The sequence below is a fragment of the Hyposmocoma kahamanoa genome, unplaced genomic scaffold, assembly GCF_003589595.1.
Source record: "Hyposmocoma kahamanoa isolate Upper Pololo Valley unplaced genomic scaffold, ASM358959v1 98971, whole genome shotgun sequence".
NCBI classification, from domain to species: Eukaryota; Metazoa; Arthropoda; class Insecta; order Lepidoptera; family Cosmopterigidae; genus Hyposmocoma; species Hyposmocoma kahamanoa.
Window position 1 is genome coordinate 38,307 of NW_020655739.1, and position 12,569 is coordinate 50,875.

Consider the following 12,569-nt stretch of genomic DNA (forward strand, 5'->3'; position numbering starts at 1 on the left):
GTTGTGCTCGTGTCTTTTACATCGTTGTTATTTTCAGTACTTGGTGGCAAAAACGTACGTAGATTAGCATCAGTTTCTTCGTTTGGTTTATTGCTTGTGTTAACATTTTGTGGTATTATTGGTTCAATTGTTGTACTTTCGAAATGTTTAACTTCAGTTCCTCGACGACTTTTTGGAGCCGAAATTGTACTCGTGTCTTTTACATCGTTGTTATTTTCAGTACTCGGTTTCAAAAACGTACGTAGTTTTACACCAGTTTGTTCTTCCGATTTATTGCTCGTGTTAAAATTTTGTGGTATTGGTTTAGTTGTTGCACTTTCGATGTTTTTATCTACAGTACCTCGACGACTTTTTGGAGCCGGAGTTGTGCTCGTGTCTTTTACATCGTTGTTATTTTCAGTACTAGATGTCAACAACGTACGTAGTTTTACACCTGTTTGTTCTTCCGATTTATTGCTCGTGTTCAAATTTTGTGGTTTTGGTTTAGTTGTTGTACTTTCGATGTTTTTAACTTTAACGTTTCGAGCTCTTCTTGGTGTCTGAGTTGTACTTAATTTTCTAAAACCTTCTTCACTTTGTGTTGTGTGTGTTCCTGTTTCATCAAATTTGTCTTGAGGATCACCAATACGCCTTAGGCTGCTAGGAGAAAGAGTAGAGGGACCATCTTGTTTGGGTTTCTCAGGTTGGGCAGAAATGTTCTGGTTTTTGTTATTCCACTGATTTGTCAGGTCCTGCTGTCCATTTGTTATTGTTGGTGTATCTCTCTTACGTCTTGGTTTTTCAGTGGATTGGACACCTTTACCATCGTTAGGTTCAGATTTGAATGAATCTGCTTTAATCTTAGATGTATTTATATTGCCATTTTCTGATGTATTCTGATCTTCGTTATCGTCTTTAGATTGCACTGCGTTACTTTTAGTTTGAGCAGTTTGGTCAGTCATAGAAAATGTAGCAATATGTTTGGGACTTTCCGAAGTTTTTTTAACTGTAGGTAGTAAACTTCTGGGATGGTTTGCAGTATTTATAGTATTTCTTAGTATTTCAGTCGTGTTGTCCTTTTCCTCAGTATGTCCTGTAACGGATAAAGTACGACGTTGGGGAGCGGTTGTTGTTGTTGTAGTATTGGAGCGGCCAATGTTACGAGCAATCGTAAAGATTTGCACGCGATAATCAAATCCTCTTAAAAGAGTAGGACTTTGCAGTTGGATTACAACGTTATCTTGGCCTATCCCGCCAGCAACAATAGCTGCGACACCATCTTTGTCGGGACGCATATCAGTAACGACTATTTTATTAATTATTTCACCGTTGGACGCCTGAAATGTCACGTTTTTTTCCTGTCGCCATATAGCAGGACTGGCTTCGTATTTTGCATCCAATGCCTGTTGTCCTGCGTTATCGTTTATTAGTATAATGTCGTTAGTACTGGCTAAGACAATTAAAGCCCATATCACTAAAATTGTAGTACTCATGTTGAATAGACACAAGTTGACTGAGAAAAGATCCCCCTTACTATTCTTTTATAGATAAACTTGTTTAAGGAAAACTCGAGGAAATGAATCACATCACTGTATGAATGTGACGTTTTTTTTTATTTACCCATTTTAATGTTTTTAGGAAAGATTTTTGCGAACAGTCGCGTAGAAAAGTGAAGCGTTTGACATCAGAATTAATAATTTACACATTAATTTAGAGATGAAGTGATTTTTAGAGAATAGTGTGAGTGGTGCATAGACGGGATGACAACATATATAAACAACACTTTTAGACATTCACTAAAACGTAATTTGAGCTTAACGTATAAAATTTTAAACTAACTTGATTTTACGTTCTTAAAACAATCGAATACGCTGTTTTGTATGAAAAGTTGAACTATTATATTGTTATATTGTGACTTCCGAGAATCTAATATTATATTAGTTTGGGCAATGTTGAACTAAGTCCTATACTTAGGTATAATACTTTATGTACGGGTTTAATAGATTCTTTTTTTTTTTTTTTTTTTTTAAACGCACACACTCAACATAGCCCCGCACTAGGGAAACCCTGTGTCGCGGGTGCCATGAACACACACATAGACAACCACAAATTACACCCAAACTCACGAGAGAAATAAATGTAGGCCATACACATATTTCTCTCGGCCTGGGAATTGAACCCAGGACCTCTGCATGGCAGTCCGGCATGGTAACCGTTCGGCCACGGAGGCAGTTATAATAATATTCTTTATAATAGTCTTTGGCTTGCTCTTTTGTTTGCTGACGCAGTAATGTTTTGCGTGGCAATGGTATTTGCCAGGATAAGTAACTTTTACGATATCACTATTGTTACCACAAAGCAGCAAAGCTGTTTTTCGGATTAAGAAAGAGCAAGTGCAATCACATACGCAGGATACTTAGAGCGCTTTCAAATTTCTGTAGCGCATCAGTAATTTTTAGTTCACTAATTGTGACAGTAGTCTCAGTACAGAGTACTAAAAAAACCGATTTCAAAACTACGTGAAATTACGTATAATTACCAAGTTTTGTTGAAATCGGTTACCGGAAAGTGCGCAAACCCGGATTCATCCCCTAGTTCTCCACTATACGGGACTTGACACAGGAGATACTACCCAAAGTATACTGACAGAGAAAAATGCCTTGAATTAGAGAATAGCAAAATCAACCATTAAAATAATTGCTCCTTATAATAAAATTTAGGCGCTATTTATAAAAATTAATCTTCATGCGTGAACAGCCTTAGAGGTGGATGATTTTCTTCAAAATTAAATGGGACCACTATGGAGGACCCTCTTTCCAACAAAAAAGAATCATGAAAATCGGTTCACAAATACCGGAGTTATCGCGTAACATACATACAAAAAAAAGAAAACATAACAGTCCAATTGAGAATCTCCTCCTTTTTTAAAGTCGGTTAAAAAGCGGCGCGCGCGTGTCACGACAATGGCGCTGCAACTGCGCTTCTAAATATTGTATGAAAATTAGTAGCGGCGTGTTGCAGCGCCACAGTGGCGCCAATGAAGCGCTTCCACAGGGTTATTTTTAAAATACTAACTACCTCGCCGGAATTATACAATTAAATAGATCGCTCTAAACGGTACCAAATAACTTTCTGCAGGACGGGAGTGGGAGTCGTCGCGGAGGACGCTTGCACGTTTGAACTTAGGGTATGTTCACATGGCAAGCGTTCAACGCGCGTTAGGTTTTTGAGTACTGTATACATGGCGGGCGATTTTAGGGCGTTGAGCGCGCGTTGCCACTGTTTCAGTGCAATTTGCAAGGCATTAGTTGAAGATGGACGTGGAAACAGCTACAATAAAAAATAAATAACAAATAACCTTTATGTTAATTGTGCTACGTACAAATTAGATACGAGCCAAAAATGCGGGAATTCCGAATCAATTTCACGAGAATTCTCCAATTAAGAGTTATCATATTCCATATTGCAGGACGTTTCTCAACTTCTGTGAATAAAACCATATTAAAGTCTTCGGTACCCATGTCTAGAAAAAAAATCAATTTCAATTGCAAAACACGTCTCACCGCGTAGAAAACGCGCGCTCATGTGAACGGCAGTACGGCAAACCTATGATGATTTCAAAGCGCGCTGACAAGTGCCCGACTACGGCGGCGTTAGTGCGGTGTCAAGCGCGCGTAGGCCTCTCGCATGTTAACCTATAGCCATTTACGTACAAAATTCGGCAAGTTCTAAGCGCGCGTTAACGAAACGCGCGTTGAACACTCGTCATGTGGACATGCTCTTATTCTACCCAATACAGATCTAAAAAGTGTCAGATAGTACAACAAATACTTAAAAGTTTATTTTTGATAAAATTATGTTTGGTAAAGTCATGGAACAAATAAAACTTGTTGTTTATGAAGTTAGTAATATAGTCCTGCGTGGTTGTTAGTATTTCAAAAATAACCATGTATAAGCGTCTAATATTTTGAAGGCGCTTTCAACTATGTCTAACGGCTTTCAACGTATTTGAAGACATCCTTGGTAAGAATGCTTTAGTATAGCAAATGTGTATTGGTAAGTAACTAGTTTCCATGAGATAAATCTATCTGTTTGCCGGTTTGTAAATTATAAAATTAAACACACTTTTATAACCAAAAGTACATAAGATGACTCTAGTTTTTTTATCATACCTTCAATCTGTAGGCGACTGTAGGAAAAGCACGCGCGCTGCATTAAAATTGAGGAACCGACGTAAATAAGACGTTTGTCCTTGTAATAACTGCCATGGTCAATGTCAACACGTTTCTTCTGACCTCATAGTACGACTGCCGCAATATTTTTCACGAAATTTGCTTGATTTTGACAGATAAATGTCGAAATATTGAAATGTACAGGTAGAAATGTATATTGCTGTCTTTACACAACAACGCAGTATTGCAGGATAGGGTTTTATCGTGAATAAAGCATTATCATAGAATAAACAAGCTTAATATTGCATTGGACTGTAGCTACATACACAGCAAAGTGTTACAGAGTCCAACATTGTATAGGTCTACCAGAATTTTGCTATTTGTTATGAGATTCTGGTTTATCAAGGAAGTTTATACGTTATATCGTACCAAATAACTCGACCAAACGGTTGGAGCTCCTGATTGAAGAATTTAAAGTTTTAGTAAAAGGGGTACAAGTAAAAAAGACAACTTTCATATTAATTGATCATATTAACCTTTAACTGTTTTTCGCGTTCGTTGTAAGTTGTCTTTTTTGACTTGTTCCTATTTAACTAGAGTCAGAGAACAGATATATAGTCGTTATATTGGGGAAAAAAATTATTTCACAAAAAAATACTTCGAAACAAATGCAATTAAAATTTCAACGACGAATTCTGCTTACAAGTACCATGGTCATCCACGTCGCTTTGTAATATATGATTCCCTACTTCATGTTTCACCGAAACTTGCTTGTTATTTATGTAATTATGTCACGTTTTCCTTTTATGTAAAATTCCAGATTATTGTTGTGGGTATACGAAGGATGTGCACATTTATGTGGCGAATGGTTAATGAGTGGGATTCTCTGCCTGCAGACTTATTTCCGAATGCTATAACTTAGGCTAACTTAGACGCCCTCGGTCCCTGAAAGGCTCGAGCATTCGCTAGCATTCTTGCGACTGCGCCTGGAGGTAGTATTTCGTCGACGTTTGACTTCACTCTGCGCCTGCTTTCGCGCCGCTTCCCTCGGATTCGTCAGACGTCGCCGACGGCAGCTGCGGAATTCTAGCGAATGCGCGGGAATTTCACGGAAGTCTCGCGACGTGATTTTTGGCTCGTATCTAGTTTGTAAATTACACAATTGACCATAAAGTTCGTTACGTTATGTACAGTATCGTTACAAAAATTCGCTTTTATTTTGTTCCGCCGCAATGTAAATAGAGCCTTAAGTTTTTCTAGGCGAGAGTGAATAGGCATTATTGAAATGTTTATGCTACATCGCCACTTTCCATTTTTTATAAAAAAAAATTGGTTTCTTAGTATAACGATGGCATTATTCTATTGGAATGAAAAAAAAATCCGAAACAAACATTATATTCTAAATATTATATAAACACGGTCGGATTATATAAGGTACAATTTTAGCACAATTTACCAAGGTGCACTATTTAACAGCAAATTGATATTCTAGAGCGCCGTAATTACCGCCACTTACTACCATTCTTAGTACTAATATCAATTTGGTGCTATTTAGTTCTATTTACTTTTCTGGACTAGGTTCACCACAATGTCTGACGCAGTAGTCTGGGCAGGAGCACGGACACACACTTGTCATTTCCAGACCTGATGACATTTTCTTCAAGAATGGGTGGACCTCTTCACTCAGGAATGGTCTGGACAAACATTAGAGTCGGTGTTAGAATTACCTTTTATTTTTGGTTATGTCCAAGGAAATAAAAACTTAAATAAATAAATAAAACGAAAATCATTTATTGCAGACAATACACTGTCCATTTTGTTAGTTCACTTACAAGCTATTATCTATTCTACTTTTAGTACAAAAGTTACAGAATAAAAATAAAATGAATGAAATGATTACATGAATGACTTTAAATTCAAATTATTAATACAAAGATCAAATACAACAATACAATCCTTCGATACGGCTGGACAAAAACAAGCACATATTGAAATTCGTAAAGTCTGCTTCTTCGTTCCATAGCTCTGTTGGGAGAGCGTCAGCCACTTTATGGTGGGCTCGCTGGCCCGTGACCAGCCGCATCGAAGGATTTTTTTTATGTTCGATTTTTGTATTCATAAATTACATCAAACTAGTTGAGTAATTTATCAATCAATAATTGAATATCATAATAGTAAGACATCGTGATATTCAGTAAACTCAAGATTCTATACAACTTCAAATGACTGGTTGATTCTGCATAACAGTGAAAATGTTGAATCAATCACTTGTATATTCTCAATTATATACACACTGACTAGCATACGGTGTGAAAACAGGATTCCTTCAACAAAAATTTTCACGATACAAAAAAACACAAAATTATTTCGAAACTTTACAAGAAAACCGCTGTATTCAATAGGTACTTCACATATACCAATGATTTTTCATGATTTCATGATGAAGGATTTTTTTTTTATATTACCGGATCAACGGATATCAACGGATTTCCATAATAGAACTATAATTGAAAAATTAATATTATAATATTTTCCGGATATTTTTTCTTTATTTTTCCACATTTGACGTTGACACCTGTCAAAAGTTGGCGTTACCAAACAAAACCGATGAAGCCTGTCATAAGTGGTGGTGTTGGGAGGTTTTTTAGGTAACATAAATCGATACCTCCAACGGAAGTCGTAAGTCAAAATACATTTTTTTTGCTTTTTAACATAAATATATCCTTTTTCTATGCATATTATAGGTTTCATATTTAAATGTAAGGAAATAACTTACTTTCAAACAAGGAACCTATAATATAAATAAAAAAGGATGTATCGAAGTTAAAAAGCAAAATAAAATGGTATTTTGACTTACAACAAATTTCGCGTGAGGTATCGAAAAACTCATTTTATGACTAAGATCTAATTACACTAACCGAAAAAATAGCTGATGATCTAAAGCTGATCAGATGTCCATCAAACATAGCTAAGAATAATCCACCATAAAAAATCCATCACCTCGCTCCACTAAGGTGACTATTTCAGAATTATTAAAAGCTATTGTCGGAAATAGACATTTTTGATGTCTAAATACAAATTTAAGAGGGTGGTTACTGAAACATTGGGTATAGTCACTGTAGTGGATGGTAAAACTGATTTTTTTATGTTAATTGTACTTAGTAATGTTGTTAAGTTTGTTTGTTCCTTAAACTTATTTTCTTCATCAGCATTGTACTTTAAAAAAAAACACTAGCGATTATGTTTCATTTATAACTGCCTCCGTGGCCGAACGGTTACCATGCCGGACTGCCACGCAGAGGTTCCAGGTTCGATTCCCGGGCCGGGAGAAATAGTTGTATGGCCTACAATTATTTCTCTCGTGAGTTTGGGTGTAATTTGTGGTTGTCTATGTGTGGGTCCATGGCACCCGCGACACAGGGTTTCCCTAGTGCGGGGCTATGTTGAGTGTATGCGTCATTTATTTATTATCATTTATTATTATCATTTGAAAATCTTATAGTTTTGTAATAATTTGTGGATGATGTGGTTGATTGTACAATTAGCTATACCGATATTCTTATTCTGTATAACTCACCATGTACAATTGTTTGTCATTCCTCAATAAATAAAATAAAATAATAACATAAAAAAAATTCGCTTTCAGGTCAGTCCATCTGTTTGGACCTATGATGCCAAAGACGGCAGCAGAATACCAAACAATTGCAATGGCAGTTGAATATTAGCTCGATGGCTAACCACGGACAAGGCACTACTCTTAAATTTCAGCAGAATACCAAACGTACAAAATCCTGCCACTGTCACTTTACTGCCACCAACTAGTATATAACCAGAAATAGAGACGAAATATCATTTAATTTGTTTGAAAACTATTCTGCCAAATCATTACGTTGACAACTGCGCTTCGATTGGCCAGCCCGAATTCGAAACAATTGATGGGTGTCGTCAATTGTTTCACTTCAAATCGACCAGTTTATGTTGAGTTTTGCTATAATGGGCGAAAATTTAAAAATTACATATTTAATTACCGATGAAATGTTATTCCGTTTCTTTTGTATTAGATGTTTTGCTGTTCTTCCTTCACTAGCGAATGGAACAGCCCCCCATAGTTAGAGATATTATCTTTATTACAATAAATACAGAATATTATTGGAATATACGGAGAAGTACACACAGGTCAGTTGTTTGCGCTGTACAATTTCAGCTTTCTAATTTGTGATTTAAGTGCAAATGAGAGTTGATATTTAAAAACGATATAAAGCCTATTTGCCTGATGAGTTGCCAGAGACGGATGGCCGTTATTTCGTCTCTATTTCTGGTTATATACTCGATGATTGACACACATATCAGACGATTTAAATTTAGATTAAGATTTAGATTTGCTACTGTTTTTCTGATTTAAAAATACTGTACGAACTACACAACTAAAGAGTTGCCTATTTCATTCAATATCATAACATTGTGGCAACTAGTCTTCAGTAATAACTAATTATATTAATCGTCGTATCACTTTTGTTAATAACGGTACCTTGCCTAACGGACATGTAGTTGAAATTGCCAATTTTACTTCAATTACCAAAACTACTCTTGGATTCGTTATGGAATTTGTTAAATCACTAAAGCGTTAAAATATTGTAAAACTATAAGCGTATACTTTCCTATGTAATTAGAGACAACCTAGAAAAAAAAAATTTGAAGAATTAGAAAATGTTTTAACAATTTTTTTTATATGGTTTTCTTATGCACGAATTTTTTTAACAATTATTATTGAGAATTATGATTTTAATAAATTCTATTCTCAAAATCATGATAATAAATAAATGCATTGTATTTTATTTCTCAAATTCGTTTTAGACAATGGAATAATAGTGATGCGTTATTTTATAGCTGACTTCAAAGAGGGAGGAGGTTTCGATTTCGACTGTATTTTTGCTGTTTTCATGAGGACGTTACGCGATTATTCCCACATTGTGAATCGCTTTCGATTTGTTTTTTGTTGGAAAGGGGTAAAGTTTATTAGTGGAAATTTAAAGAACATATTCCACATCTAAGGATCATAAATTAGAGGATGAAACCGGTATATTGAACTATTTTTTTTATAAAAAAGTTATAATTATGAATACAAAGATCGAACACTCATAACTGGACTCAATAACTGGACCCGTGGCTCATATGGTTAGAGCAGGTAACCTATTAAACTCGAATTTTTTTTCCCGAAATAACGTATGTTCGAATTTTCATTACATCGAAAACCGAATTATAACGAAACCGTTGTTCCATCAGGATATGTTGGATGTTTATCGCAAAGACACGATTAGGTTCGGTTAAGTTAGGTTTAAAAGGAAAAAACATTTTCCTCTTAAAATACTTTCGAGGTTATGAAAATTCGAGTAAATGTTATTTCTGGAAAATGTAATTTTGGACTAATGATGGGTAACCGTTAGAGCAATGCTACGGTGCAGCATGGGCGTGGGTTCAAGTCCCACCGGGTCGACGAAAATTTTTCTATGTGTTCGATCTTTATATTCATAATCATAACAAACCCAAAGTTGGGGGGGGTAACAAAGGTTGCCCGTGGTACTACCAACTGAACTACTAGTAGTTACACGGGCAATAATAATTTCCCGTGTAACTACCGACAGGCCTAGTAGGGTAATTGTTTTTGTCCGTGGTAGTACCACTAGTAATACGGGCAATAATACTTTCCCGTATAACTACTACCAAGATAAGAAGCATTTTATTAATTTCATAAAACAAAGTAACCAAATGCCAAAACAATATAATACCAATGCATTTTAACTAGCAAATACAAATCAACCATCAAGTCCGAAGTCATGGTACCACGATTTCGTTAACTAAGGTAAACGATTATTTTAAGGGGAACTGATACGTTTTTACAATAAGATTCCGGAGCATATATTAAGATTATCACTGCTTAGGTTTAAAAACAACATTAATTAAATAATTTAATGAAAAGTCATATTACAAAATTGAAGACTATGCGTTAGATAAACATGTATGAAAAGAAGCATGGCTCTTAATTCCACACAAATTCAGTTTAAAGTGTATTCCAAAGCATTGAAGTTTATTTAAAAAGAGCTACCCCTAGAGTTTCTTGCTCGTTCTTCTCAAGGAAGTCAGCATAGTGAATGTGCAGTAGCTTAAAAAAGACGTTTTTTGTGTGCCTACCAAATTAGTCAATTGTTACTAGGTGAAACTATAATTTTTTTAAAACTATTACATTGATAGTCGAAATGAATAGACAAGCCATTTGACACTATTTTCAATGAATTGAATATCGTCAAAACAATCTTAAATGAAATTATCCCGTGTGAAGGGCGACATGAATAAATAAATAAACAACGCACAAACTCATAGTCGCGGGACTAAGGAAATCCTGTGTCGTGGGTGCCATGGATACACACATAGACAACGACAAATTACAACCAAACTCACGAGAGAAATAAATGTAGGCCATATAAATATTTCAGACAGACTAGCAAGGTAAAAAATAAAAATAATAATAATATTATAATAAATTTGGATAATAAATAAATATTAACGATATACTATAAAGTTATGCTATTGTAATCTAATTAAATTCAAACTTTCAAGTGACATTATTCTGCTGATTATGACGTATTTTTTATTATATGATATATTATTTATTTTATATAATTATTTGATAAATAACAATTCTAATTAATAATTGGAGCCTCGGCCTACCTCTGATCTTATTGTTATTCCTAATAAAGGGCTCATATGTGTAGCATTGTTTTAATTTTAAGACGAAGAAGAAGGCAGTTCTATATAACTGTTAACATAACTGTCAATCCTCCCTTACCGCGCAGCTACCTCAGGAACCGACTCAGTTTACTAGGCCCTGTAGTTTGTTATAACTTATAATTAATACAAATATCGAATACTTAGAACAGTACATCGGGCATGGAATCATGGAATGCTGAAGGAGCTGGTTTGAATCCAGCCGGATCGTAGAATTTTTTCTTAGTGTACGATCTTTGTATTAACAATAATAACTTTAAGTTTGAATAAAATTCAATTTACAACAAATATTAGTCGTAAACAGTTTCCGCCCTCTTTTTAACAGGTTTTAACATGATTTAAACCCAGGCGAATGGTTGAAAAAACTTGTGTCCAGTATATAGGTTGATACAATACGGTAGAACAATATTATTAGTACTAACCTAGTCAGCATTCTATTGAGATCTGCCTGGTATTGTTCGGCAGCGAGTTGACCTTTCTTTCTCTGCTCCAACTCTTCCTGCCATGCTCGCTCCTACACAACAAACATTACATCATTATTAATCCACTACAATGGACCACATGAGTCACAACAACGACAACTTTTGAAATTAACAACTTTACGAGGTTATTATGACATTTACTAAATGGACAATTCAGTATAAAACTTATTCATTATAAAGGTAAGTTTTTTTCATTGCTGGCTCGTGGTCTCGAGAATTATCTTATCAAATGGTCTTCTCAAATTCAGCACGAATTTATTAAATCTCAGTTAATGACCGAAACTTATCGCTCTCATTGTGGACTATTTTTGAATAGTTCTTAAATTAACACTTATAAGCACACAACATATACCTGTGCTGATAACTAATAAGAGTTAAATTAAATCGAAACTTGAATAATATGACTTGCTCATTTAAGTGAACACGCGAACATGATATTTGACCGCGCAAATGGACACTTTAATTAAACGGTCGCCTATTCCAACATGTCGAAACAATATTTATTTTGGGTGATTTTAATGTGCATCCAAGTGAACTGTTTTATACCGAACTGAGTAATTTTTGTACAGACAGATCAAGGATATGTGCAGATGAAGATATTTTGGGGCCGGATTCGAATATTTCTACTTATATGTATATGTACCATAAGAGTAGGAGTTGGTTGGACCACGGTGTTGTCTCTCTGTCATCCCGGCAAATTATTGTTAAGGGTGTTTCTGATCATTTGCCTATGTATTTTGAGTGTGATCTAGGTACAATTAAGCCTAAGCTAGTTACTCGAGAACATCGAGTATATAACCAGAAATAGAGACGAAATGTCATTTAATTTGTTTGAAAACTATTCTGCCATATCATTACTGTGACAACTGCGCTCCGATTGGCCAGCCTGAGTTCGAAACAATTGGCGGGTGTCGTCAATGGGTGTCGTCAACTGTTTCACTTCAAATCGACCAGTTAACTTGAACTTTGCTATAATGGACGAAAATTGCAAAATTACATATTTAATATTTAATTACCGATGAAATGTAATTCCGTTTGTTTTGTGATTAGATGGTTTGCTGTTTTTCCCACACCACCGAATAGAACAGCACGGCATTGTTGTTAGAAATATTAGGGGTTAAAGTATGAAATTGCCGTTTTATTGCAATAGGTT

At 35.2% G+C, this 12,569-nt stretch overlaps 1 protein-coding gene across 1 annotated transcript in view; it reads right to left on the reverse strand.

Annotated features, from left to right (window-relative positions):
• LOC113238945 (cell wall protein IFF6-like) overlaps window positions 1-1,472 on the reverse strand; it is a 2,967-nt gene extending 1,495 nt beyond the window's left edge. Inside the window, exon 1 of the mRNA XM_026475794.1 lies at window positions 59-1,472. Coding sequence (XP_026331579.1) covers window positions 59-1,472 — 1,414 coding nt within the window. The remainder of the gene's footprint in view (window positions 1-58) is intronic.
• Window positions 1,473-12,569: the final 11,097 nt, after the last annotated feature.